Raw genomic sequence first — 24908 nt, forward strand, 5'->3', positions numbered from 1 at the left:
GATTTCTATGTTTTGGTCTCTTGTTATTTTTCACAGTACCTGCATCGGAAGACAAACACAAAGCACAAAAACGCTCAAATGCATCTTTGCAGTTTATTTGTATATCAGTTTACAATTCACTGCACATGAGATTGCTGTATGTCCACATTCATATGGACAATCTGTGTCTGAATCCATGGCACACACCTTAGACAAAGACAACTTATGCTGTGATAGGCGTTTCAATCAAACACAGAGCGAAAATGATCCTTGTTGATAATGACGTTATGAAATTCATGCAAAAAAAAAAACAAGGTTCTTTTTCAAACCTGATTGTGGCATTCATTAAAACATGAACAATTGCCTAAGACATCTCAAGCGAATATGCACAGTCATGCTGACGATAACAGGAATGTCTTGCACTTAAACTAAGACTTAGCATGTAGTGTATTTACAAAAGATATTGCTCCAAAATCCATTAATGCTGCTAAATGCTGTAACATAATGAGGCATAGCAACCTTTCAACTCATCCAACATAATTAACAACTCATCCCTTTATATACGAGCGCACACGTTTGTCTCACATCAACATTTCAGCAACAAACTCACTGTCTTTATACCCAAAAGCATTCAAAACGTTTAAAAATGAGTGCAAAATGTATGTGTCCTGTGTAATTGGATACATTGCATTTTGAAACAAAGGACATTCTGACGTTCTCTAATAAAACCAAAAACCAATTTTTAAAGGGAAAAAACTGATCTGAAATGTTACTCAGATGTAAATGTGCTGAAATGTCAACATGGCTCATAACCATAACACTAAGTCCAGGCGTCAGTTGATTTGGGAATAGAAAGCGGTAGATAAACCGATAAATCTGCTTGTGTATCACTATATCAAAAACGGTCACGGATTCAAAAAACACTCAGAGTCTGAGTCTCCAGCCAAAATGGATGAGTACAGCACATTTATAAACAGAGAGGCCATCAATCTCCCTCTGTTCCTGAATATGATAGAGTAGTTACAGCTGACGCGCTTGTCGAGCGGGTTATACAACCAGTCATACTGCGAGAAAGAGTGCATCGGTAGAGAATCATTCAGCCCAATGAGTAGTGCAAGCTTTTCCAAAAGGCACTGGAGTGTACTGGAAAATATCAATCATATACATATTCAAACAGCACCAATGAGCAAAAAAAAAGAAAAGAACACAATCCACAGTTCAAAACATGCAAATACAAAATGAATTGACACTGGTTGATATTGTAGTTAAAACCACTGTGGCATTTGTTAAAGGCACCTAGTGTTAAACTGGTCAAGCATCCCATAGGAAAATAATAAGTCCTAGTATTTCTGGTGGCTTCCAACCTTATCAACATGCTTGTGTTCATCATTTAAAAATTTGAGAATTCTGAAGGCACTATCTGTATCAGAAATATCCCTTAATATCCAGCAAATATGTTTGGCATGTGAACAAACACAGTTTCATGTGCTTGAAAGTGCCAAATAATTTGTGGTAGTAGTAAGTGTACACAAAACCAAATTTCTCAAAAAACTAAAAGAAATATATTAATCTTAAAAAGCACAGTATATGAGGTTGCTGCATTTTTGGTGTACATGCATGCTTCAGTGATAGCTGCAAACTGCTCCTCCAGACCCTCCTGCTCCTCAAACAGAGACTGGATTGTTCTTTCACACTTCCTCGTAGAAGGCCATCTGAGCCATGTAGGCAGAATTTCTCTGCAACAGACAGACCCGGCAGAATAAGAACACTGTTACAGTCTTTTGGGGAATGCAAACTATTTCATGATGGAAAAAAAAAACGACCTTATCTGCTGACTAAATTCTATTAAAACATTCATGCAATTTGACAGTAAAGATCCACTTTGTGGGTCAGTGCAAAATTCTAAACTATTTACATATTTATAATAAATGAAAATATATTAAAATAAATAAATAATTAACCAATAAATGCAGCCTTTAAAAAACAAAAATCTTACTGACCCCCAAACTCTATTTAATATATAAGTAATGTCAGCAAGATTTTTATATTTTTGAAAGAAGTCTCTTAATGCTCACCAAGGCTACAAATGCAGTAAAAACATTGCATAATATTACAATACAAATTTTTTTTTATTTTATTTTAATATATATTAAAATGTAGTTTATATCTATGATAGCAAACTGACGTTACTCCAGTCTTTAGTGTCACATGATCCTTCAAAAATCATTCTAATACGCTAATTTAAGGCTCATTTCTTATTTTTATTTTATTTGTTAAAAACAATTAATTTTTTCATGATTGTCTGTTGAATAGAATTTACAAAAGTGTAACAATTATTTGAAATATCTTTTTTTTTTTTTTTATAACATTATAGAAGTCTTTACTTCACTTCTAAAAGATTTAATGCACCCCTGCTGAATAAATCCTACTGACCCCAAACGTCTGAATGGTTGGTTTAGTTATTTATTTCTGCAGGAAATCCATTATATTGATATATTACTTAACCATGTATCAAAGCCTATTTTCCAATAAATTAGTTGTGGTGAGCATTCATTATGTCTGAGTGTTTCTTACATTGCTGTGGGGAATATAAGGAGGTTCAGCGTAACTCCTGAGACTGTAGAGTCCAGCCTGTTGCTGCTCTTCCAACTTCAAGGATTCAATCTCTGATTTGAGCTCCTTCAGCTGGTCTTGAAGATGTTTGCTCTTCTCCATGTACTCTAGCCTGACACACACACACACACACACACACACACAAGAAGACAGCAGCATATATTCAGCTTCAGTTTTCAATAATTCTTCAGACAGAATGTGATCAAGTGTGTACCGTTCTCTCTCAATCTCCATGGAAAGTCTTTTCATATCCGAGTCCTTGAAGTCCATTCTGACGGAGCTGCTCATGTCTACATTCATATCTGGACTCTCTGGCCCAGTGGGTGGAGGAGGGCTGGAGTATGCTGCTATTAACTGAGTGCATGACACAAATGACATGTTTTTAAAGCACTATAAGGACGATAAACATCAGAATACTTCTCTAACATGTCATAGCAGCATTACAGGGTATGTTGATTTGGTGATCTCCAGGAGTTTCTGCTTTGCCCTCCGTTCTGCATCTTTAGCCTCATTCAGATCCTGTTTCAGGTGGTCTGCCTCCTTCAATCTGAACCACAAAATACAAGACAAGAATTGAACTTCTCTAATTAAATGTCTCTGCCATACTTGATTCTGGTTGGAAAATCCCAGCACTGAGTATCGCAACGTTTAATCGCGATCACAACACATAATCATTGCAGTTAACAGTGTTCACCGTCTGTTTGATTACATGTAATTTGTAACTAACTGCATGATTCTTACTGTACATTTCTGCCATAGTCACCACTAATAACCTACTCCTAAATATAATGTAGAAACTTCCTATTTTCTATAAAGCTGCTTTGCAATGATTGGTATTGTGAAAAGTGCCCATACAAATAAACTTGAATTGAACTGAAGTGTTTTGATATAATTACAGCATTTTTTGTGTGTAAAACATCTTAATGAAGAAAAACTGAGTGTGATTTTAATATTAAAAACTATATTAAAAAAAGAAAACAACTCACCGCTCCTAATTTTGGTTTACTTAAATAATTAATTGAAAAACTTGAAGCAATGTTTAATTAAGAGGACTGAATATTTACAGTGGTGGCCAAAGATCTGTGTTTTTTAAAGTGTTATTTATTCCTGTGATGGCAAAGCTGAATTTTCAGCAGGCCTAACTCCATTCTTCGGTGTCTCATGATCCTTCAGAAATCATTCTAATATGCTGATTTGGTGCTCAAGAAACATTTCTTATTATTAATGGCTCTTATGATCAATGCTGAAAACTATTTTTGCTGCTTAATATTTTTTGTGGAAACCATGACCATTTCTGTCAGGACTCCTTGATGAATAGAAAGTTATTTGAACAACTTTTATCTGAAATATAATATCTTTGTAACATTCTAAACATCTTTACTGTCACTTCTAATCAATTTAATGTTTCCTTGCTGAATACAAGTTAATTTTTTTTTTTTTATTGTACATACCTCAAATGTCTGAATGGCAGTGTATCATGATTTCCATACACATATTAAGCAGCAAAAACTAATTTCAACATTAAAAAAAAAATGTTTTTAAAAACAATTCTGCTGAAAATTCAGCTGTCATCACAGAAATAAATTACATTTCAAAATACATTATATTTTTGATCAAATAATTACAGCCTTGGAGAGCATTATAAAAAATCTCAATATTATGTAAATATATAAAAATCCCAAAGAATCTTCACTGATACTGGGATCAACTACTGACAACCCCACTGGCCCACCTCCTCTCCGACTGCTCAACAAGCTTAACCGCCAGTTGTTCTGCTTCTCTCATCTTCTGCTCCATCAGTCTCTTCTCCTCTTTGGTTTTGAGGGCTGTGACCTCCAGCCTCTGCCTCTCCTGTTCTGCTTCAGCTGCTTTGTGGGCCAGTAGTTTGGCCTCCTCCTCTGCGATCTGGGCTTTCTCTGCCAGAAGGTCGGCCGTCTCCTCGGAGCGCAGCTGCAGAACGGGTGACAGATAAGAAAGGCTTACCGGATCAGGCTCAGGGAGTCTCAGAGCATGGATGGAATTCTAATGGGAGTCCAGGACAATGGTTTGGACCTTAATAGCTCTGCAATTCATCTCAAATTTATGTCTGGACCACATACTTTTATTCCGCTGGGGCTATGAGGACATATATTACAAGCTGGCGGGGAACAGAAAGTAAACTATTTGGCATCACTCAATTTCAAGCTTGGCAAAAACCCTCACTAGAGCTTCATTGGCCATTCGAGCCTCGTCCTGTAGCTGGAACAGACGACGCTCCATGTCTTCTTTTGCTCGCTCCGCATCCTCCCTCATCTGCTTCTCCCGTGCAAGAATCTGACGCTCAATCTAAATACACACACACACACACATAAGACAATGGGAGAGATCTTGCACAAGATAATACAAGATGACCCTGAATACATTTTTTAAAAATCTGATTAATTCATGTACATGTTTTTTTCCATATTTTTCAAAGACATTGCTTACGGTCTCCAAAGCTGCATTTATTTGGTCAATAATACAGTAAAAAAGTGAATTGTAGTAATATTTCACAATATTAAAATAACTGTTTTCCATTTGAAAATTTAATTTATTTCTTTGGTGGCAAAGGTGAATTTTCAACAGTCATTAATCCAATCTCCAGTCAAATGATGCTCAAGAAACATTTCTTACTACTTTTATCAATGTTGAAAACAGCTGTGCTGCCTAATATTTGTTTGGAAATATTATTATATTTTATATTATATTTTCTTTGATGAATAGAAAATTCAAAAGAACAGCATTAATTGAAAGAAATATTTAAAACATTTTAGTTGTCTTTACGGTCACTTTTGATCAATCGAATGCGTCCTTGCTGAATGAAAATATTCATTTCTATTATATTAAATTTATAATAGAATTTAAATTAAAATGTTCTATTATTAAAAATGTACTAACGACAAACTTTTTAATGATAGTGTACTTTATTCTGCCCATACTGAAGCTAAACCTCTAAGTTAGTATACATTGCCTCAGTGTTATTGTAATGTTTATAGGTGTACTGTTCATTATATTTAATGAATACTCGATTAGCATAATAAACATTAAATTAATAATTTAAGAGAACAAATCATAAGAAATCCAACACCACAAAGTTGTATCATAAACAAACAAGGTTAATGACAATAAACATTAAACTAATGAATGGAAATGAAGAATGACAGACCTTTTTCCTGGCCTTCTCCTCTTTGGCCTGCGCCTTCATCTGTTGGACCTCTATGGAATCCACCTTCCTCCTCCTCATGAACAGGTCGTGGTTTCCAATACACAGCTGTAAGATCTAATTTACACAAATGACATTAGCAACTATTTTGAAACACTTCATTACAGAAACACTTATGAAAGTAACTTACCAGTTTGTTAACTCTGAGTTGAGAGGAGTAGAATTTAAAAACTTCCTTTTTCTTGTCCAATGGTTTGATTGTAAACTGAGAAGAGACACATACAATATGTTTAAGCAATTCTGAATTATTAATTAATTAGGCTGTATTAACTATTATTGTCATTTAATGTTTGTTGTTTTATTGTAAGGCGCCTATAAATAAAATGTAAATGAAATGAAAAATATTTTTTTTTTGTCAAGAATTTCCTCTCTCAACCTCTTTCTCGCTGTACGAGATGTTTCGGATTCCACTCCAGGGAAAGGATTTATTGGGGCTGAGCTTATTGTTGGGGCTGTAGATGTGAAGACCCTGAGCATCAACTCCAAGAAGCAGCTCTGTGTCCCTCTTATTCTGCTATGAGATTTAGTAGAGATTTAATTCATTTATAATTCATCAACTATAATTTGGTGGAAACTACACACAAGACACATTAAAACATGCCAAGAGAAATGCAATCATTCCAACTGATTTCAATTTTGAATATCAATAAACACAGTGGGATCCAAAAGTCTGAGACAACCAGAGACAACCAAATGCTTTTATTTTGCATTTTGATTTTTTTTTTTTAAATAAATACATAAATATTTTTAATTAATAACTATCTTTTTTACATTTTTAAAATACCAAATGAAGTGTGGACCGCACTGTAAATTGAGTTTGGCAGAGGTTAGCTCTCTCCCAACCAGTGTACAATAAAGAAATATTTTAAGAAATAAAAATAGAGACTTACTGTAATAGAAAAGTAGCTAACTCCATACATCTCTAGATCCTGTGCTATTTTTAGATACTCCATCTCAGCCTCGTCCCTACAAACACAAAACAAATGTAGTGCGTCTTCTATATCCAGGCAGTTTACATGGACACCACAGGACATGCACAGCCTTACCTTGTGATATTTCTGTGTTCAGCGTACCAAGCTGTTATCTTCTCTTCCCACATGTCTGGTGTCATCTGGTACTGCATCAGCACCTGGACAATAAAGCACCAAAAATCAAACACGCAAGTCATGTTAATGAATGCAAATGCTGGAGATTGATAAATGAACCCATTCTCAGGTGGTACAGCCATTACTCACTCTTTTGGGCAAGAGTTCATCTTGAGCTAAAAAACCTGGCTTGTGAAAGTTTGGATCATAGTCCCCATACTGCAGAAAGGAAGACAAACAGGAAATATTTAATAGACACTATATAATTAGATGCATCTTATGATTGAAAACTGATATGGAGACCTACCTTGGCTTGAACAGCATATGACGCCAAAAGAACAGAGGCTTCTGGAGAGCAAAATATCTCCTCATCTAGTATCTGCTTTTTGACCTTGGTAAAGAAACAGGAAGAGTTTTCATTCCAACTTTAGGAGACCTTTTCTCAAAGAAAACGAGATAAATCATTGCAAAACCCAAAAAGAGGTTTCTGTAGAGCGGAAAAGACCATCATAGACAGATATCATGCCAGATTCACAAGAACAACACCCACATACTTGTAAGAAGAAGAGGTGCTGAGTAATTTCCTGAACGAGCTCATCCTCGACTTTCTCAGGAAAGAATTTGGCGAGAAAATGAAATGTTATCGGAGAGTCCTTTGGAACTTCTTGATCCAAAACCTAGACGGATTTAAAAATCCAACGAACTTGTCAGAGTAACTCCTACAATACTATATAAAGCTATATACTGTGGTTACATCTCACCCGTTTATCAGGCTTCAGCCAGGCATAAGTGTCTTTCACTGTGTATCGAAGACCAAAGAACCACGTTTCCCTCAAACCAATGGTCCGGCACACCAGGTCAAACAAATCTTTCCCTTTCCATTTGACCTATAAGACACATATAACCATAAAAACATGATAATACAGGCAGACATGCCAGACAGAAACCAAAACACACATTTTTGTATGTTCATATATGTTTACCTCACAACTGAACTCCATTTCAGCATCCATGGTGCTGACTTTGACTTTAAAAGTCTTTGGTTGCTTCTTTTTTAGACCCAAAATCGACATTGTGACTTCTTAAGCACCTGAAAACAAAGAATTACTGTGAAATTCGAGTATATTTTACATTTTACAAATTTTAAGGTAAACAATTATTCATGAAAGCAGTTGTACAGTTGAGAAAATATACCGACTCTACAAAATTAAAAATAAAGGGAGAACAATTCATAGTTTTAAATATATATACAAGTATGTAAAATAATTAATTAAACTCTTCACCTCCTTTGCATTATCATAAGTGCAGTATCTATCTAGTGCCACCTCTTTCATAATTAACATGGCAGATGTATGGAGTCAGACGACCACAGGTAGGTCGCATACACACTAATGAGTATTTACATACAACGCTGTAGTGTAGATTAAAGACTTCTATTCATTTTCAAGGAAAACATTATCAGTTTTCATCCTTTTTGAGTCAGACACAGTCTGCCATGTTATAGCGAGCAAGAAGTATACGACTTAAAGCTTGTATTTCTTTCGTTAAACCTAACATGAAACATTAAGCTAGCGTATTTTCTCCGTTTGCAGCGGCGAAATGTCACAGTAAACTGTCAAGAAAATATTTCAGAATATAGTTCTTAAAGATTTAGGAATGAAACCAGTTAAATATCAATTAGTTACCTTGAATAGGTTATGTGCTGAAACAGGCCCGATCCACGGCGAGGAGTTTCCAGTCTCTCCGCTAAACCACAACAATGCAAACCGGACTTGGTTTGCTCTCATACATGGAAATCACTTTAAAGCAGTCGAAAAGTGTTTAAAACTCTTTAAAAGCGTCCATTTTCTTATTAAACCATCAGCTGGGCGGTTGTGGAATATAAATCTGTTGTTATCTTGGGTAGAAGGTGTTGGATTGGGAGTTTGGAATATTTTGTTGTTGATTTTCTTTGCCGCCCTCTACTGGAAAGACGAAGAATAACAATTGAAGGAATTTTTTAATAATACAGTGATTTATGTGCACACTCTCAATGACATAACATTTGAACGAGAGATTGTTTAAGTACATTTTTATCACATTTTTCAAATGTAGTTTATTAAGTTAGTTTAATGTGTAATGTTTTATTGGACGTTTTATGTACATATGTGACATGAGTTTTATATATTTGCATGTAGATGTGAATTTACAAATGCATATATGCATGATTTTATCCAAATGCAATCTGCAGTACATCTTTATGTGTACATATACCTTTTATATAAATGCCATATAAGTGTATGGGCTTGTAAAGAAAATATTCTGTAAGCAATTGCACACACCTAAATCACACCTGTATCTTGTGTAATTTTTCATAAAGGAATGGCAAACAGCAGTAGGACCTTTTCTGACATGAGGAATGTGATCCTGTCAGCCCATAAAAACACAGGGGCCCAAGATAAGGTCGGCTTCTATGATAACTGGGCTGAAAACTATGAGCAGGTAAACTTTAGGCACCAGTACTTTTCCTAGTACTTTTTCCAGTAAAACTATTTTCATCTGTAATTTGCTTTCTCAGGATGTAGCGCTGCTGGATTACCGTGCCCCCTTGTTAGCAGCTGAGTGTGTGAGCTCGTTTTTCAGAGGTGACAGAGAGAAGGCCGCTGTCCTGGATGTGGCCTGTGGAACAGGCCTAGTCTCTGCACATGTAAGCATTGCTCTGTTTGAATTCTGGTGTGCACAAGACAACATGATAAACCTGGTAAAGCAAAGAGTGATGTTTTTTTCTCAATCCCATTTTTTCGAGGAAAGCTGAAGAAAATGGGGTTTCGTCATTTTGTTGGAATCGATGGAAGTTTGAAGATGCTGGAGTTGGCAAAGAAAACTGGACTTTATCAGCAGCTCATGCAATGTCTGCTCGGTCAAGATGAAATTCCTGTTGAATCTGGTAACCATGCTGTGGACTTCAATGCTTTTACTGTCAAAAATGTAATCTGTATTTTTTTATCAGATATGCCTGTTTGGATGGCGTGTTGCAATTTCAGCCTGTTGTAATAAAGATAACCAGTTACAGAGTTAATAAAACCATAACTTTGTTGAAAACAATTTGCTAGTTCAGTAGGACATTCTGCACATAACGACATTTTGATTCACCCATGTTTTAGGTGTTATAACTTATAACCTGTATCATGTCTTTTTTCTCTTTTGTCTCAGGAACATATGATATTGTTATAATTGTTGGAGCACTAAGCATTGGGCATGTGCCTTTAACAGTCATCAGAGAACTCTGGGATGCTACAAAACCAGGTAACTTGTACATTTCACAGCTGCATTCGAATGCTGAAAAATGCTGCCTCTGCAGGCCGTATACAGAGAAAGGAAGGCAAAAGGGCACATCTAAACACAATGATCCTATCACATTTCATATATATATTCTTCACTGCCTGCTGTGATATCCCACAATCCTGTGGGTTCAATCCCATGACAGTTTGGCAGTCTGAAAGTTGTCGTTGGTGGTCAGTTTGTGTGTAAATGTACGTTTTTCAACAACTTTTTCCACTTTTGGTGTCATTTCTAGTGAGAAATTAGTATTGTAGTAACTAAATATTTGCTTAGTTATCACAAAAGCTCTCCCTAATTAGTTGTAGCTCATTAAACTATTATGCTGCCTCAGAGGCTCATCCAAAATCAGTTTCCTGCACAAATCACTGCAGTCAGCTGCCTAAGCTTTCAGACACAACCCACAGTGTTACTATTCAAGAACTTTGTGGTTTTATCAATGTGATGTAATTGTTGTCCTTTTGGATGCATGTAGAACATGTACATTTCAGATATTTTCCTAAACTCCATCATTCTCTGTAACAGGTGGCTATGTGTGCATGACTACAAGAGGGAACACTGATAACCGGGAGTACAAGGCTGAACTGGAGCAAATGATCAGAGCATTTGAGGAAGAGCAGAAATGGAGCCGTGTGACTGTAGTTGAGTCGGAGGAGTGGGAGAAGGCCGTTTCAGAACAGGACAGCGGGTACATTCCAGGCGCCATTTATTTGTATCAGAAAGGTTTAAATGCAGTTTAGGACCACATGAGGGAAACCCAATGACCAAATATGCTCAATAATCCATGCAGCTATTTTAAAGAGTTTTTATTCCACCAGCAGGTGGTGGTATTTTTTCAGAAATTACAGTATCACTTGTTTTGAAAATACTTTTTTCCCCCAGAGAAGCACCTGACAAGAGAAAAGCTTAAACATGATCTATTTGTTTGTTTTGGCACCAAATTATTTCACCTGGCACTGGTACACAGTGCAGCCATTTGAAAAACTTTAAGGTTTTTGTTCAAGTTAAGTCCACGAACCTAAAGGATTTTCTGAGAAAATGTCTAAGGTGTGTGGTTACAAATCTACCATTCCCCAGTTACATCTAACCTTTCGGTTTGCCACTCCTCGATGCTCTGAGCACTAAACTTTTGAAATTGCCATTTCTGCTGGTGTCATGTGACAAAAATAAAGCACACAAACAGATTGTAGAGTGTGTACTATGAATAAGATTATTTTACAAGAAAATTTCCAGTTGAAAAGGTTGTTGATTTCCAGTGTTTAAATTGCATTATACTGTATGTGATTTAAATAAACATAAATACCTAACAGTGACCATTAAAATACATTTGATTTTGTGCCAGTTCGACAATATTTCACATAGATATATATATAAGTAATATGTAAGTAAATTAACACATTCCAAAATAACACAGTGTAGATATAAAATTTTATTAGTTTGTAATTCCTTTTATAAACATCCAGAACAGGTTCACAGTTTTCTGACTAAACAAATATTACAAGGGCGTACGTAAACGCATTCAGGAAGTTTTGACTATACTTCATAACTTGCAACAGCTAGTTCAATTTAAATTTCAAGCAAAATGGATAAACATTAAGATTTTTATTTTGGTTTTATCTCTACAGCTTAAGCTTCACTACAGCACATTCTTTTGAACTCTTTTTAAACACTCTGTGCCTCGACAAAATGCAAAGCGCTATCATGAGGTGATACTTTCTGTTGAACCGGTTTGGCCTGGATCTGCCGTTTCATTCAGTGCTCGAGTTGACATGCAGGGTAACAATGAAGAGAGTGTTCTTTTCCCTCCCTTGTAACATTTTTTACCGAACCATTGTCCTTCTCTGAAAGACCACCTGTGTGGCCAAGATCATAGCAGTGCTTTTATATGACTGTTTCAACTAGAAATATGTTCATTCTAGTTTCCTAGCAGGAAAACAACATAATATTTAGATGAAACTGACAACTTTCCATATGTCTGTTGAGGAGGCGTCAGCTACAAAGGAGAACTGTGCTAAATACAGTGCATGACATGATGGAAAAACATTTTTCCGCTTACAATCATGAACATACATTAAATGTACACACATTAAAGACATAAAATGTATGGAAGCTATTAAAATAAACTATAAAACAGCATAATAATCATGACTGCTGAGGTCTGAGTGTAAGTTACAGTGCAAATCTTCATCTCGATCAGCTGCACTTTCTAAAGTGCCTCAAATTCTCTAAAAAAAAATCAGAATATACTAACTGAGATCATTATCAGTTTTACATAATAGTAAGGTTCAGCCATACATATTCTTCATTTTATCACACATTCTTCATATTCACAGTGCTATGGCAGATATATGACTGTCCAAGTGCATGTAAGTCCTTCAATCAACACAGATCTTGCATTTTCAGTGTCTCCTTAATCAGATGTATGTCTTGGGAGCATCTTCAGTCTCACTAGGTTCAGAGGCAGCCAGTGTCTGATCCAGACCATCATCAATCAGCTGGGACTTAGCCGACGCCCCCTCATCCCGCTCAGATTCTGGCATCACTTCGGCTCTGGCAAGCTGAGACTTTGTAGTTGACGGGCTGCTCTGGTGGGAGCCCACCGAAGGAGGTCTGCCCTGATTCAAAGGAGCTTTCTGACTCCACTGGGACCTCACAGATGGAGCGCTGCTCTGCAGCGACCTTACAGAGATGGGCCGCATCCTCTGGGAGCCCGCTCCGCTGGACCCTGCCTGCGAAGAGCGCACGATCAGGTACTTCACTGAACGGCCGCTGTCGTCTTCTGTTTTTTCTTTGCAGATAGTGGTGCAGAGCATTCCTCCACCCAAAATGAGGACGATGGACGCACCCCAACCGATGTAAATGGCACCACCGATCTCCCTTCGCTGCGAATCAGCCATCTGTGGGTTGTAAAACGCTCTCACCACAATGCCAGCCGACCAAGAGACGGGGATCAGACAGACAACTCCGGCGACAATCAACGTGACGCCAGCTGCTGTGGCGATCCTGGCTTTGGATCTTTTGGATCGGTCCATGAAGATGGTGCACTTTCCTCCAATGAAGGTTAAAACAAGGCCCACTGCTCCCAAAAGGATCGCCATCACCGTGAGTGCCCGAGCTGCCTGCAGATCCGTGCCTAGCGCGAGCATGGACTCGTACGGTTTGCACTGCATTTGGCCTGTGCTTTGGATCACGCAGCTCATCCAAATGCCCTCCCACATGATCTCTGAGGTTACAATGGTGGTTCCAACGAAGGCCGTCACACGCCACATTGGCATGATGCAGGACATGAGGGCTCCCACCCATCCCAGTAGGGCCAAGGCACTTGCTAACATGTGCATGCCTAGAGAAGCCATCTCCCTGAAGTTCAGTTATCCACATCCACAGCTACACTAAGGCCTCTTCTTGCCAGTTAAAGCTTTTTTTGAAGGCCTTGTGGTATTTCCTTCTTCACTCATTCCTGTCTGCAGCTCAGCTTTCACTCTGGTGACAGTGATGAGGTGTTTATATGCTAAAAAGAGAGAGAATGACTGAGGAGGCGTGTGCAGTTAAACAGACCATGCCTCCATTATTCCGCACGCTACCAGACTAACCAGATTCCTTCTTCTAGCCATGGACTATATGGGCGGATCATGTAAAAAGAGGTAGATGGGCTACTGTTTAGTTGGGAATTTGCATTAGACTTTTGAGAAGGGCTCAGGTGTTTGTTTAGGTACCTCACTTGCGTTTAGGTATCCAGATGCAGTTTCGATCTCACGCTTTTGTTTTTCTGTTTGAGGTTTTAGAGATTTTGAAGCTCTGACCACCAAGGCAGCCTCTATATCTGATTGCCATAATCATTTTTATAATAAATGAAAATGAATGAAAATTCTGTCATCATTTACTCACTCACTCGTTTACATTTTGTACATTACTTATGACGTTTCTGTGCAAGATAATCAGCATACCTGTCAAGTTTTGGATTTGAAAATAAGGGAACTTTTTTGGCGCCCACCAACAAGCAGTCCCACCACCCCAACCAAGCTCCAGTATCCCTTACATTTTAAGACAGGTGTTATAGCCCAAATGAAAACACAAAAGGGTATATATGAAGAGCATTTATTTAAAGGCTTATTTGCATATTTTCTGTTCATTTAACATTGCTTGTCTTTACATTTTATTTTCATTCCACATTCTTTTTATTTCATATTGCTTTTCTTTACTCTTTTAGTGAGTTATTGTACAAATTTGTTGCAGACTTTGCATTCTTTAAGACTGTTTTGGAAGGAGTGTATTTGTGGGCTGGGCCAGAGTGGTTCATTTTACATGAGAGTAAAGCGCAAACAGTTCTGTTGTCTAATCGCATAGGCGTAAATCCCGGGGGGGACGGGGGGGACAGGACCCCCCCTATCTGAGTGTTGTCCCCCCTAAAAATATCATTACAAGTGACTCTGTGTACTGAAAACAATATAATGGACATATACTTAAAATAATTATGTGAGTAGTAAAACAAAATAAACGCAAAAAAAGCGTCTTAAGTTCAGAAATGTTTTGATTCCCCCCTCCTTTGCCTCACAATGGTTTGGTCCACTGCCTGCTTTCCTTCTTTACCGATAGAGCCCTGCACAGGCCTCAGATTTAGGCCCTAGCCCGGCCCTGGCCCGAGATGCTCAGGCCCTAGCCCGGCCCGTGTCCGACAGCTTATCAGAATTACCGGCCCGAGTCCGACACGAGCCCGTCTTTTTTTTTTTTCCCTTCTCCCAAAACGGCTCATGTTTCAGCTATTAAAATAGTTCAGTTTTGTATACAATGGCAAAGTGATTATATTTCGTTTTTTTTCGTTTTTTTTATTTTTATTTTTTTATTAAGTTAATTTTGAAAAACGTTTGGAGCATTTTTTGTTCGTTAAACAAGTTATTTCTTTCTTAAAGTAACTACCAAGCAGCCAGCGGCAGACCGGCAGGCTGATCAGCATGTTTGATCAATTTAGCCTTCTCAAATCATCACGACTTGCCTAAAATAAAATCTATAGATATACTAAAACAGTTCAAGCATATAACAATGTTTAAAGGTTAAACCTAGATAAATGTGCGCTCCAATAGTTTGTGCGGAGAACGGAAGCTAAAGCGCAGGACACGGAGGCACCAGCGCAATCAATTGCATTTTTTTTTCAATGGAAACAATTTAAAATAGGCCGTAATTTTTACTCATAAAGGTAAGAGTAATACATCATTGGGAACTGTAAAGGGTCTACTTCTATTTGTGTGCACTCACAATATCAACAAAACGTCGTGCTTTTAAAACTATACGCTTTCTGCCGTCTCGTCTTGAACAGAACAGCTGCGCTGACGGCGCGATCGCTGCTGCTGGACACTAAACACCGAAGAGCCGCTCTTCACAGTCGCAGCACGGTCTCGTGTTGTTTCCACCAGCGCTGCAATTTTTTTTTCATCACTAATTGATAATAATAATAATTCCTTACATTTATATAGCGCTTTTCTAAGCACTTGGCTTAGACATTGATGGATGTCTAAAATATAAAAATAAGGAGAAAACTAAAACAGGCCTGAGGCCCGGCCCTCGTCTGAACTATGACGTGAAAATTGGCCCGAAGCCCGGCCCGGATGTAAAAAAGTCGGGGCCCGTCGGGCCCGGGCCAAAATGCAGGGCTCTATTTACCGATACACACACACGAGTCCGGTGGGAGAGAGCAAAGTTCCTCAGTAACAGTTAATTATGTGTAAGCGCTATTTTATTCTCTTTAAACATCGGGTGAAATGATTATTTCTATTTAATACAGATGATGCTGGATCATTAATAAATTTGTCATGACAAAAAAATTATGATAGTGTACTATCCGGTGTATTTTCTATGAGCGATTATAAGGTTAACAAGTTTAATACTGTAGCTTGTCACCCACTACAACTAACATGGCGATAAGCCTGTGTGTGAACTGATATTAGGCTAATATTGTAGACCTACGATGCTTTGGGCTTTGCTCAATATGATGTTAAGTGGCAGATCAGTGGGCTTAATGCGGTTGAATATCTAAAGAGACGTACTCGGTTCCAGACGAAACCTAAAATACTATGGAGGACGCAAAATAATAATTATAATATGACCGCGGCGTGGTGAACCATATGAACCGAACTCATATTTAAACAAGGCCCATGCTATGTACACATGCTGAGTACACATATCTATCCTTACAAGTACAATTTGGGCTGTATTATTTGTGTCCCCTTCAAAAATTGCTCTTGAGAAATTTTATGTTTATTGTCCCCCCCTACTGTTAGATGAAATTTACGCCCCTGGTCTAATGTCATCCTATTCTCTGTAACAATCTTTCGTACCATGCTAAAATTAAATTCGCTGTCCCATTGATCGCGGTATTTACACGAGGGTTTTGTTTTTTTGGCAGGAGTGCCTTCCGTCACTGTTGTTACCTCCATTATCCGTCTCGATTTTGTTTTTTTCCCCGCGTTGTCACTCATCATCTGCCCTCACACACTAACCTCGCGACAACTGCCACCTACAGTACTGTAGGCTACTGCAGATGGCAGTTATCGCGAGGCTAGTGACAGCTCAGATTGGAAATGTTTTATTTATTTTTTTTACTCCGGTGTTATTATTTTTTAATAACGCAGGTTAAAATACGGGAGATTTACGGGAAAATACTAATACTGGAGGACGGCGGGAAAGAAGGGTAAAATACGGGACTTTCCCGGCCAAAACGGGATACTTGACAGGTATGATAATCAGTGTTGGGGGTAACGCATTACAAGTAACGCGAGTAACGTAAAGAGATGACTTTTTTCAAGTAACTAGTAAAGTAACACATTACTTTTTATTTTACAAGAAAATATCTGAGTTACTTTTTCAAAAAATAACGCAAGTTACTTTGTTTTCCCATTTATTGACTGACAAGTCACCTGTCCCCATATTGGGAGAAATCGGAAGTGCAGAGGCGTTGTGTGAACATGATGTTACTGTAGTTCTAGACTAAATGTGAATGTGCATTAATTCATCCCACTCGCAAAAAAACTGATTTAGTATTCATCAAAATGAATTAAAACAGTGAAATGCAAATTCAGAATATGACACAAACCTGCAATAATTAAATATGTTAAATAACACGAATGTATCTTAACCCTATTTTATTAGCCAATGTCTTTGCTGCTGACCTTTGATGATCCAGTTCAACCATACTAAGCAAAAATAACTTAAGATAAACTAACAATTGTGCTTCATTGTTTTTTTGTTTTTTTTATTGCTGAAGAGTGTTGAACCAGCCTGAGGTTTATTCATTACACTTTTTGGTGTGAAAGGACTTTTACATTTGCTATAAATAGAACTTCTTATATTAAAAACAATCAAGCCCTGCTCATATTTAAAAAGTAACGCGAAAGTAACTTTCCATAAAAGTAACTAAGTAACGTAAACTTTTTTAAACTTAACTTTCCCCAACACTGAAAGAAATTCATAGAGGTTTGGAATGATATAAGGGCGAATAAATGATTACAGAATTCATTTTTGGGTGAACTATCCCTTTTGAATGATTGATTGTGCTACTATACTGCCATTCATTTATGATGCACATATAATGGAAGACGAGGGTGGTAACTAATTTAAAAAGTAGGTTTATAAATTGTAAAAGTTAATGATTTGAATGCCAAACAGGATTGTTGTGACTGTTTACAGTCTTTCTACTCACCTGTTTGGTTACGAATGATTAGACATCATGAGTCACAGTTAAACACTTTAATACTTAAAACAACAGTAAAGAGAATGCTAAAGTTGCTCATTACATTTAGATTTTGTTGTCAACATACCTAAGGGTTGAAACACTAGTTGTGAGTTATTCATATTGTGGAAAATACCTACCAAAAAAATAAGGTCAGTTTCTTCCTGTTGCAGTCTTAAGCATGTGGAAATACACACACAGTCACAACGTTTGAATACGATAATTTTTATTAAGTATACATTGCTACATGTCATATGAATAATGGCTATGTGAGGTGAAACTATGAAAATAACTATGAGAATCACAGTTCAATAACAAGATTTTTCAAATAAGCAGCAAAAGTGTGCTATCAATGATTGGCTTACATTTTTAATATAGAATAATGAAATTAAAAATATGTATTATTACACTACTGTTTAAAAAATTTGGGGTCAGTCATTTTTTTAAAGAAGTTAATACCTTTATTTAGCAACGAATGCTTTAAATTGTTCAAAAGTCACGTCAAAACAGAGAAGACATTTATAATGTTACAAAAGGTTTCTGTTCTTTTGAACTTTCCTTTCATCAAGAATCATGAATTTTATTTTCTCTATTGCTAAAAAATGATTAAAATAGAAAACAGTTATATGAAATTGAAACAATATTTCACAACATTACAGTTTTTGATTAAAAAAAAAAAAAAAATGCAGGCTTGGTGAACATAAGGGACTTCTTTTAAAAATACATACCAACACACCGACCCCAAACTTTTAACGCTGGTTTATATTATGTGAGCAATTACATTGAATGAAAGACAAAACAAAAGTATTTTGAACACACAGTGCTATTTGTTGTCAAATTCTACATTATTTTTTGTGCTGTGACAAAACTCCTGGGGCACGGAGAGTCTCAAGAATACAACGGTGATGGAAGCGACAAAACATTTCAACAGCACTTTCAAAATACATACTTTGATTTGCACATTTCTTCAATTAATATACCATGAAAACTTTTTGAATATGTTTAATGCATTTCTATTATGTGGCAATGCATATTCCAATACTCATCAAGAAATGCTTTTTATCTTAATTTCTTACTGTTGTGTAAATCAGTTCCTCTTCATCTCACCATCATTTGTTTAATCAGTCCTTCTTTTTATACATAAGCTTTGCTGCTGTCCACAGATCTGGCTTTTGAATACATCACATTATGGTGATCATCCTCACGCGGTGGGCACGAGCTGCAGAGGAGACCTCCACCCAGAAGAAGCAAACCTGCAGAAGCCCAGCCAAGGTAAAGCGATTCCCCAAGCTCCCTCTTCTGACCTTCCACCAATAAAGGGTTGTAGAAGTCCCTGATTATGGTATTCGCAGTCCAGCAGACAGGGACGAGGACAAGAATTCCAGCAATGATGAAGATGATGCCACTGGCGATAGCGACCTTCGCTTTAGACGCCTCGTCTTCCACAAAGTTGGTGCACTTTCCTCCTACGATGCTCAGGATGATTCCAAACACCCCAGCGATGATGGCGACGATCACCAAGGCTCTGGCGCCCTGCAGATCTTGAGGAAGGGCCAGCAGAGAGTCGTAGACCTTACACTGCATCTGTCCTGTGCTCTGAACCACGCAGTTCATCCATAAACCTTCCCAAATGATCTGCGAGGTCACAATGTTGGCTCCAATGAAGGCAGACACCTTCCAGTTGGGCAAGCCGCAGATGATGATGCTTCCCAAGAAGCCGATCATAGCCAGGCAGATTCCCAAGATTTGACATCCAGTAGATGGCATGTTTCTTAAATTGTTGCCTTGAAGGAATGAATACAGAAAGTTGTTGCTGTTATCCCCAACGGCTGTTAGCTATGTCTCTGTATTGTTAAATGTAACACTGTCTTATAGGTATGGCTGTATACAAAAAAATGGAGGAGGGAAACCAGTTTTAAGGTCTTTCCAGCTAGGCTTGTTTCCGCCTGGCTATAGCGAATGTTTAGCCAAAGCTGCCAAACTAGTTTTGTTCAAATGGACCCACATTGGAAGCTGGGAGTGTTTTGTTTTCAAACTTTTTTTTTCTAGTCTATTGAAGCCTGTGTTATGTGAAAAGAAAATCTTTTTAACATACAGTATGAATTTGAATGACTATCTTCTCTTTGAGTGTAAATTTTAGTTATAAAGTTGACTGTAAGACTGGAATAATTAATAAGACTACATAATTTTTAAAATTGGAACAGATTTTCAAACGCTAGGCGTCATATACTTGGCGACTTTGTAGATGATGATAAAGGGAAAAATGGGCATCATATACTAAACGAAACACTACCAGCGTTAAGCCAGTTATTGATACTTAGCATTGACCAGTAAAGATTACAAATCAAATTTTGGCAAAAATCTGCATTCCAGTGTATTCCAGCCTCTACAGGGAGGTTATCTCTTCATAAGGTTTTCTAGGTTAAATGACATCACTTCCTGAATTCCAAAAAAAATGCTGATAATTACAAAAATTGTGGTAATATTTTAAATTAAATATGGCATGTTGTTTAGGAATCATTTAACATAAAACAAAATATGAAGCAAAAAAAAAAATTTTATTGTGAGGCACTTACTATAGAAGTGAATGAAAATGCTGTAGTTTGCAAAAAGAATGCTGTTTCTGCATATTCATCTTCCTGTAGAATTTACTTTAGGTTCATTTGGCTGTACTTGTACTGTACTAATGTTTGAATCTATGAATTTTCAAAATATAATACAATTGGTGTATATGTATATTTGACATTATCACGTCTCTCTCTCTCACGTGTCTGAGAGAGATGTTACCAAGTCTGTTACCAAGGTTTTTTTGAGCCGTGGGTTGAAGCGACCACCCCCAGACCACCACAGAATGCAATTGGGCTAGTTATGAGTAGCAATTGGGCTGGTTTTGGTATTCAAACCTGTTTGTCGTGTCTGCATTCATGCTGGAAACTTAGCTGTCTGCAAGCAAGCAACATTGGTTTGCTTTAGTGGTCTTACCACAAAAGATATAACCAGCTCAGTATGCTGACGTTTTAGAAATTTTCCAACCTCTAAAAAAAAATGTACTTCTGAAAATAACTTCTAATAGCATAGATTACCATATATGGCTGTGTAAATGTTTATTGGTTGATATATTACACAGCCACCCTCTTTCTCGTCTGCTTCTGACACCTTCGTGGGATGTCATCTTTTTATTTTCTGTACTTTAAAATAGTCCACACAATAAATTAAATATTCTTGTGACTTATCCTTCAGTTAAACCTGTGCTAAATATGCCAATAATTTGTATTCTCATTGTGTTCTCCACATTGGAAAAAGTAAAACACAAAACAGTTTGCATAAAAAGAGACAAGAAGTACATTAATTATTAGTATTTATTTAACATTTTGGTCACATTTTTATCAAATAAGATCAAATATTGAAAATATTGTTTGCTACTAGTTGGTAAGTCTAAGGCGAACTGAAATCTTAAAAAAAAAAGTTTAATAAATATACATCTAATGACAACACTACAACATGATTACATACAACAGATTAAAAAACTTCATTTGAGCCTGCAAATTGTGACAAAATAAAGAATAAACATTTTCATACACTGTGTGCTGTACCAATTGCACTGCACTGTTCTTTTTAAATCTTCCTTTTATTTTTATATATAATTTTCATTTCAGCTAATTTATTCATTTTTATTATTTTTATGATTATGATTTTTCCTTTTTATGATCACAGATTGTATTAATCTTCTTTCTGTAAAGCACTTTGAATTACCTTTTTTTTTTTTTAAAGTAGGCCTACCATTCATACAATTTGTATGAAATGTGCTATAAAAATGTACTTTCCTTGATATGCCTATATTATTTAACATGTTCTAAATCACTAATTAAAAATGAATTTATATATTCATTTGTACAAACAGTCAGGAACGTAATGCAACATATACATATGTCCTAACTTTGATGCTTTCCCTTGTGCAACTGGCATTTCTACAAATACTGAAGTGTTGAGTCCATATGCCACAGGTTGACATAACCAAAGGATTTATAAATTCATGAAAACGTAAAACAGTCATCAGGAAAGAGACTCCATGATATTACAGACACAATCAGGCACATCACTTGAGTCACTTGAGGCTTAACCAACAAATCTGGTCAACATCGGTTGGAGTATGTGCTGATGAGCAGCCCACCACCTACAATCAACAGAACACCGGCCACCCATCCTACATAGATGGAGGCTCCCAGCTCTCCTTTTCTCCCCGATATTGCTTGAGGATTATAGAAGTCCACAATGATAACATACGCCGACCAGCTGACAGCAATAAGGCACATCACACCTGCAACTATAAAGACTGCACCAGCTGCTATTCCAGTGTTAGTCTTCTTAAGCCGCTCTTCTCTGTAAAAGTTGGTGCAATCGGCTCCGACAACGAACAGTCCAATGGCGACCACACTGACAGCGATAGAGGCACACATCAATGCTCGAGCTGCCTGGAGATCTTGAGTCAGAGCCAGGATGGAGTCATACGCTTTGCACTGCATGTGAGCGGTGCTCTGCAGGACACAGTTCATCCACAAGCCTTCCCAGAAAACCTGTGCTGTCACGATGTTTGCTCCCACGAAGGCTGTCACTTTCCACATAGGCAATGCACACACCAGGATTGTACCGCATAGGCCCAACACAGCCAGACATACAGCCAAGATTTGTCGTCGTCTCATCTTTTACAGAACAAAGGTGATTCATCTGCAATTAAAGGGAGGAAAACGTTGAAGTTGTAAGAGCGAAAGACTATTGACAAAGTGAATGCTCTTCCTTGTTGTGCCTCAGGTATTGGTATTTGAACAAAGAGAAAGCAAAGCAAGGGGAGGAGACCCATATAGAGTTTCCTGCTCAACTTGATTCTTCTACTCAGTATGTCCACAATAAGGACGGATTCATGGAAAAAGTACACAATTCAATGAAACTGGGATGCACATTCAGTGTTTTCTCACCCTTGTTCCAAACATGTATGCTGTTTATTTTGCATTTAATTATTTTCATAAATCAATAGAGACTATGCCCCAAAAATGGTAGAAAATGAGGTGACAAACAAAAGTTTATTATTCGTACATGTTTTGTTCATCATGCTAATCTTTGTAAATTAACTTTTATGAATTTTGAAGCATGAATGTAAACAGCAGGAGTGAAAACCTATATAAAGGCTAGAAACAAACCACACTTGAACATCACCACTTTACAAGCTTCCACAAATGTTTTCCCTGAAGGTTTGAGTTAGTATAGTTTACAACGAGGCTGAAACAAGCTATTGAGTATCAGTTTTCCTGTTCAGTGCAATGACGAATAATGTTTCTGAATTCCTCCTTTTTTTTAAAGATAAGTGAAAGCTTAACAAAAACACACAAGTGGGTACTGATGTGTAGAATAAAACTGGAAAACTCAAGTTAACCACAGTCCTTATTTCAGGCATTTAACCACAAACCCGCTCAAAAAAAACACACTGATTTCAGGACAATGGAACTGGAGGTACAAAATGCTAACTCATTTCATGGTTTTTGCCTTTTTGTCTAATTTCTTTGGTCATAAATTTTAAAGTCAGTTACAAAAAGGTAGATTGGTCTAATTTGAATCTAAAAAATAAAAAAAATAAAAAAAAGAGACTGATTACCCCCGGCTAAGATCTTAAGACATAGTCTTATATTGGATAGGTTTGCGCAACTGGTCCCTGTACCAAGAGCCATCTGATTTGAGATTTAGCAGATGCTCTCATCTAAAGAAACTCAAATGAGTTTATCTAAAAATGCTATAGTTCATCTAAAAAAATGAGGGAAATAATTCACTATAAGCCAACAATTTTGCACTTTGGCATTTGTCAGTCCATAACACAAATCTGGCTATATACAGCTTCAGAAAACTTTGCCTTGTTTATGGTTGAGAATCAGTCAATCTTGTTGCTCTCAACGGGAGCAATAATTGCCCTATCCTTCCATACACCCGTATACAGAATGTTACTGCTGCATTTGGAGCTTGAAAAACAGCAACAACATTACATGGGTGTTTGTAGTGGATTGAAAATTTGGTACACAAAAATAAAAAAAGCTGGGTTAAATACAACCCAGCACGTGTTCAGTCAAATATCTATCCAGCACTGGGTTGTATTTAACCCAGCATTTTTTTGTGTACAAGAGACAACTTCAGTGCATATGCAAACTCAAAACAAATAGGGCTACCATGGCACTACCCTTACAAAAAGTAAACTTCTGTAATTGCCACTAAAACAGTGAACACCTTTTAAAAGCATACCACCCCAGGATTTTTGCCAGGTTAAGGTGAGTGGCAGGCCCGGATTAACACAGTGTAGTGCCCTAGGGTGACCACATTTGAAGTGTTTGAACAGCTGATTCATTCAGGAACGAAGCAAGTGACTCACTTTATGAGTGGGTAATTGAATCACTGACTCACTAGACTCATTTAAAAACGCAGGTTCATTCATAAATGAAACACCGCTATGTTTGAATGGAGATGCGCAGCGGCTCGGCTGTGACTGTTTGAAACTATGTTCCTTGACTAAATAGAGCAAAATCAGGCAATATTGTTAAAAGTCATACAATGTACATCACTTTATATAACTTATTGTTTATTGAGCTGTTGTATTAATTTAATATCACATTTACAAACACCTTTAATAATCTTTAAAAGCTGTTACTCACTTCAGCAATCTCACAAAACTCCATTATAATCAATGAAGCTCTCTACACTGCACAACGAATCTCTTATTTACACCATCTACACTTTGTTTGTTATAACGAGAGCATTTGTGAGCGTGCATAACTCAGCAATGAACAAAAGTATTTTGAGCAGTGAGTGGATTCTGATTAACATTGCATTCAAGGAATCAACATATGTCTGCGATACATTACTCAACGCTGCACAAACACGCAAGTAGAAATCTTTGAAGCTCCTCTCAGCGCAA

General features: G+C 37.1%; 4 protein-coding genes across 5 annotated transcripts; 1 reads left to right on the forward strand and 3 right to left on the reverse strand.

The window, feature by feature from the left end:
- Positions 1 to 74: 74 nt before the first annotated feature.
- nf2b (NF2, moesin-ezrin-radixin like (MERLIN) tumor suppressor b) lies at positions 75 to 8872 on the reverse strand. 2 transcript variants are annotated; one of them, XM_058757426.1, is made up of 17 exons: positions 8604 to 8872; positions 7902 to 8008; positions 7680 to 7805; positions 7473 to 7595; positions 7226 to 7309; positions 7069 to 7137; positions 6880 to 6962; positions 6724 to 6799; positions 6210 to 6344; positions 5964 to 6038; positions 5777 to 5890; positions 4795 to 4917; positions 4325 to 4542; positions 3037 to 3139; positions 2807 to 2946; positions 2554 to 2704; positions 75 to 1715 (listed from the first exon to the last, which is right to left on the reverse strand). In XM_058757426.1, exons 2-17 carry the CDS (start codon positions 7989 to 7991, stop codon positions 1668 to 1670), a joined length of 1758 nt encoding a protein of 585 aa, XP_058613409.1. In that variant the 5' UTR covers positions 7992 to 8008; positions 8604 to 8872; the 3' UTR covers positions 75 to 1667. The 2 variants fall into 2 exon arrangements, with proteins under 2 accessions (XP_058613409.1, XP_058613408.1); XM_058757425.1 differs by having other exon boundaries at positions 6210 to 6347; positions 8604 to 8871.
- On the forward strand, positions 8208 to 11549 carry mettl27 (methyltransferase like 27). The gene is made up of 6 exons (XM_058757427.1): positions 8208 to 8290; positions 9278 to 9399; positions 9476 to 9604; positions 9709 to 9844; positions 10111 to 10203; positions 10762 to 11549. Exons 1-6 carry the CDS (start codon positions 8260 to 8262, stop codon positions 10974 to 10976), a joined length of 726 nt encoding a protein of 241 aa, XP_058613410.1. The 5' UTR covers positions 8208 to 8259; the 3' UTR covers positions 10977 to 11549.
- A 101-nt stretch (positions 11550 to 11650) lies between these two features.
- On the reverse strand, positions 11651 to 20523 carry cldn30 (claudin 30). Its single transcript, XM_058757436.1, has 3 exons — positions 19248 to 20523; positions 15453 to 15462; positions 11651 to 13589 (listed from the first exon to the last, which is right to left on the reverse strand). Exons 1-3 carry the CDS (start codon positions 19721 to 19723, stop codon positions 12651 to 12653), a joined length of 1425 nt encoding a protein of 474 aa, XP_058613419.1. The 5' UTR covers positions 19724 to 20523; the 3' UTR covers positions 11651 to 12650.
- Positions 20524 to 21295: 772 nt separating this feature from the next.
- Positions 21296 to 24008, reverse strand: cldn28 (claudin 28). Its single transcript, XM_058757435.1, has one exon. It carries the CDS (start codon positions 22654 to 22656, stop codon positions 22090 to 22092), a length of 567 nt encoding a protein of 188 aa, XP_058613418.1. The 5' UTR covers positions 22657 to 24008; the 3' UTR covers positions 21296 to 22089.
- Between the last annotated feature and the right edge of the window lie 900 nt (positions 24009 to 24908).

This window comes from Onychostoma macrolepis, chromosome 21, assembly GCF_012432095.1.
Source record: "Onychostoma macrolepis isolate SWU-2019 chromosome 21, ASM1243209v1, whole genome shotgun sequence".
In the NCBI taxonomy this organism is placed as follows: domain Eukaryota; kingdom Metazoa; phylum Chordata; class Actinopteri; order Cypriniformes; family Cyprinidae; genus Onychostoma; species Onychostoma macrolepis.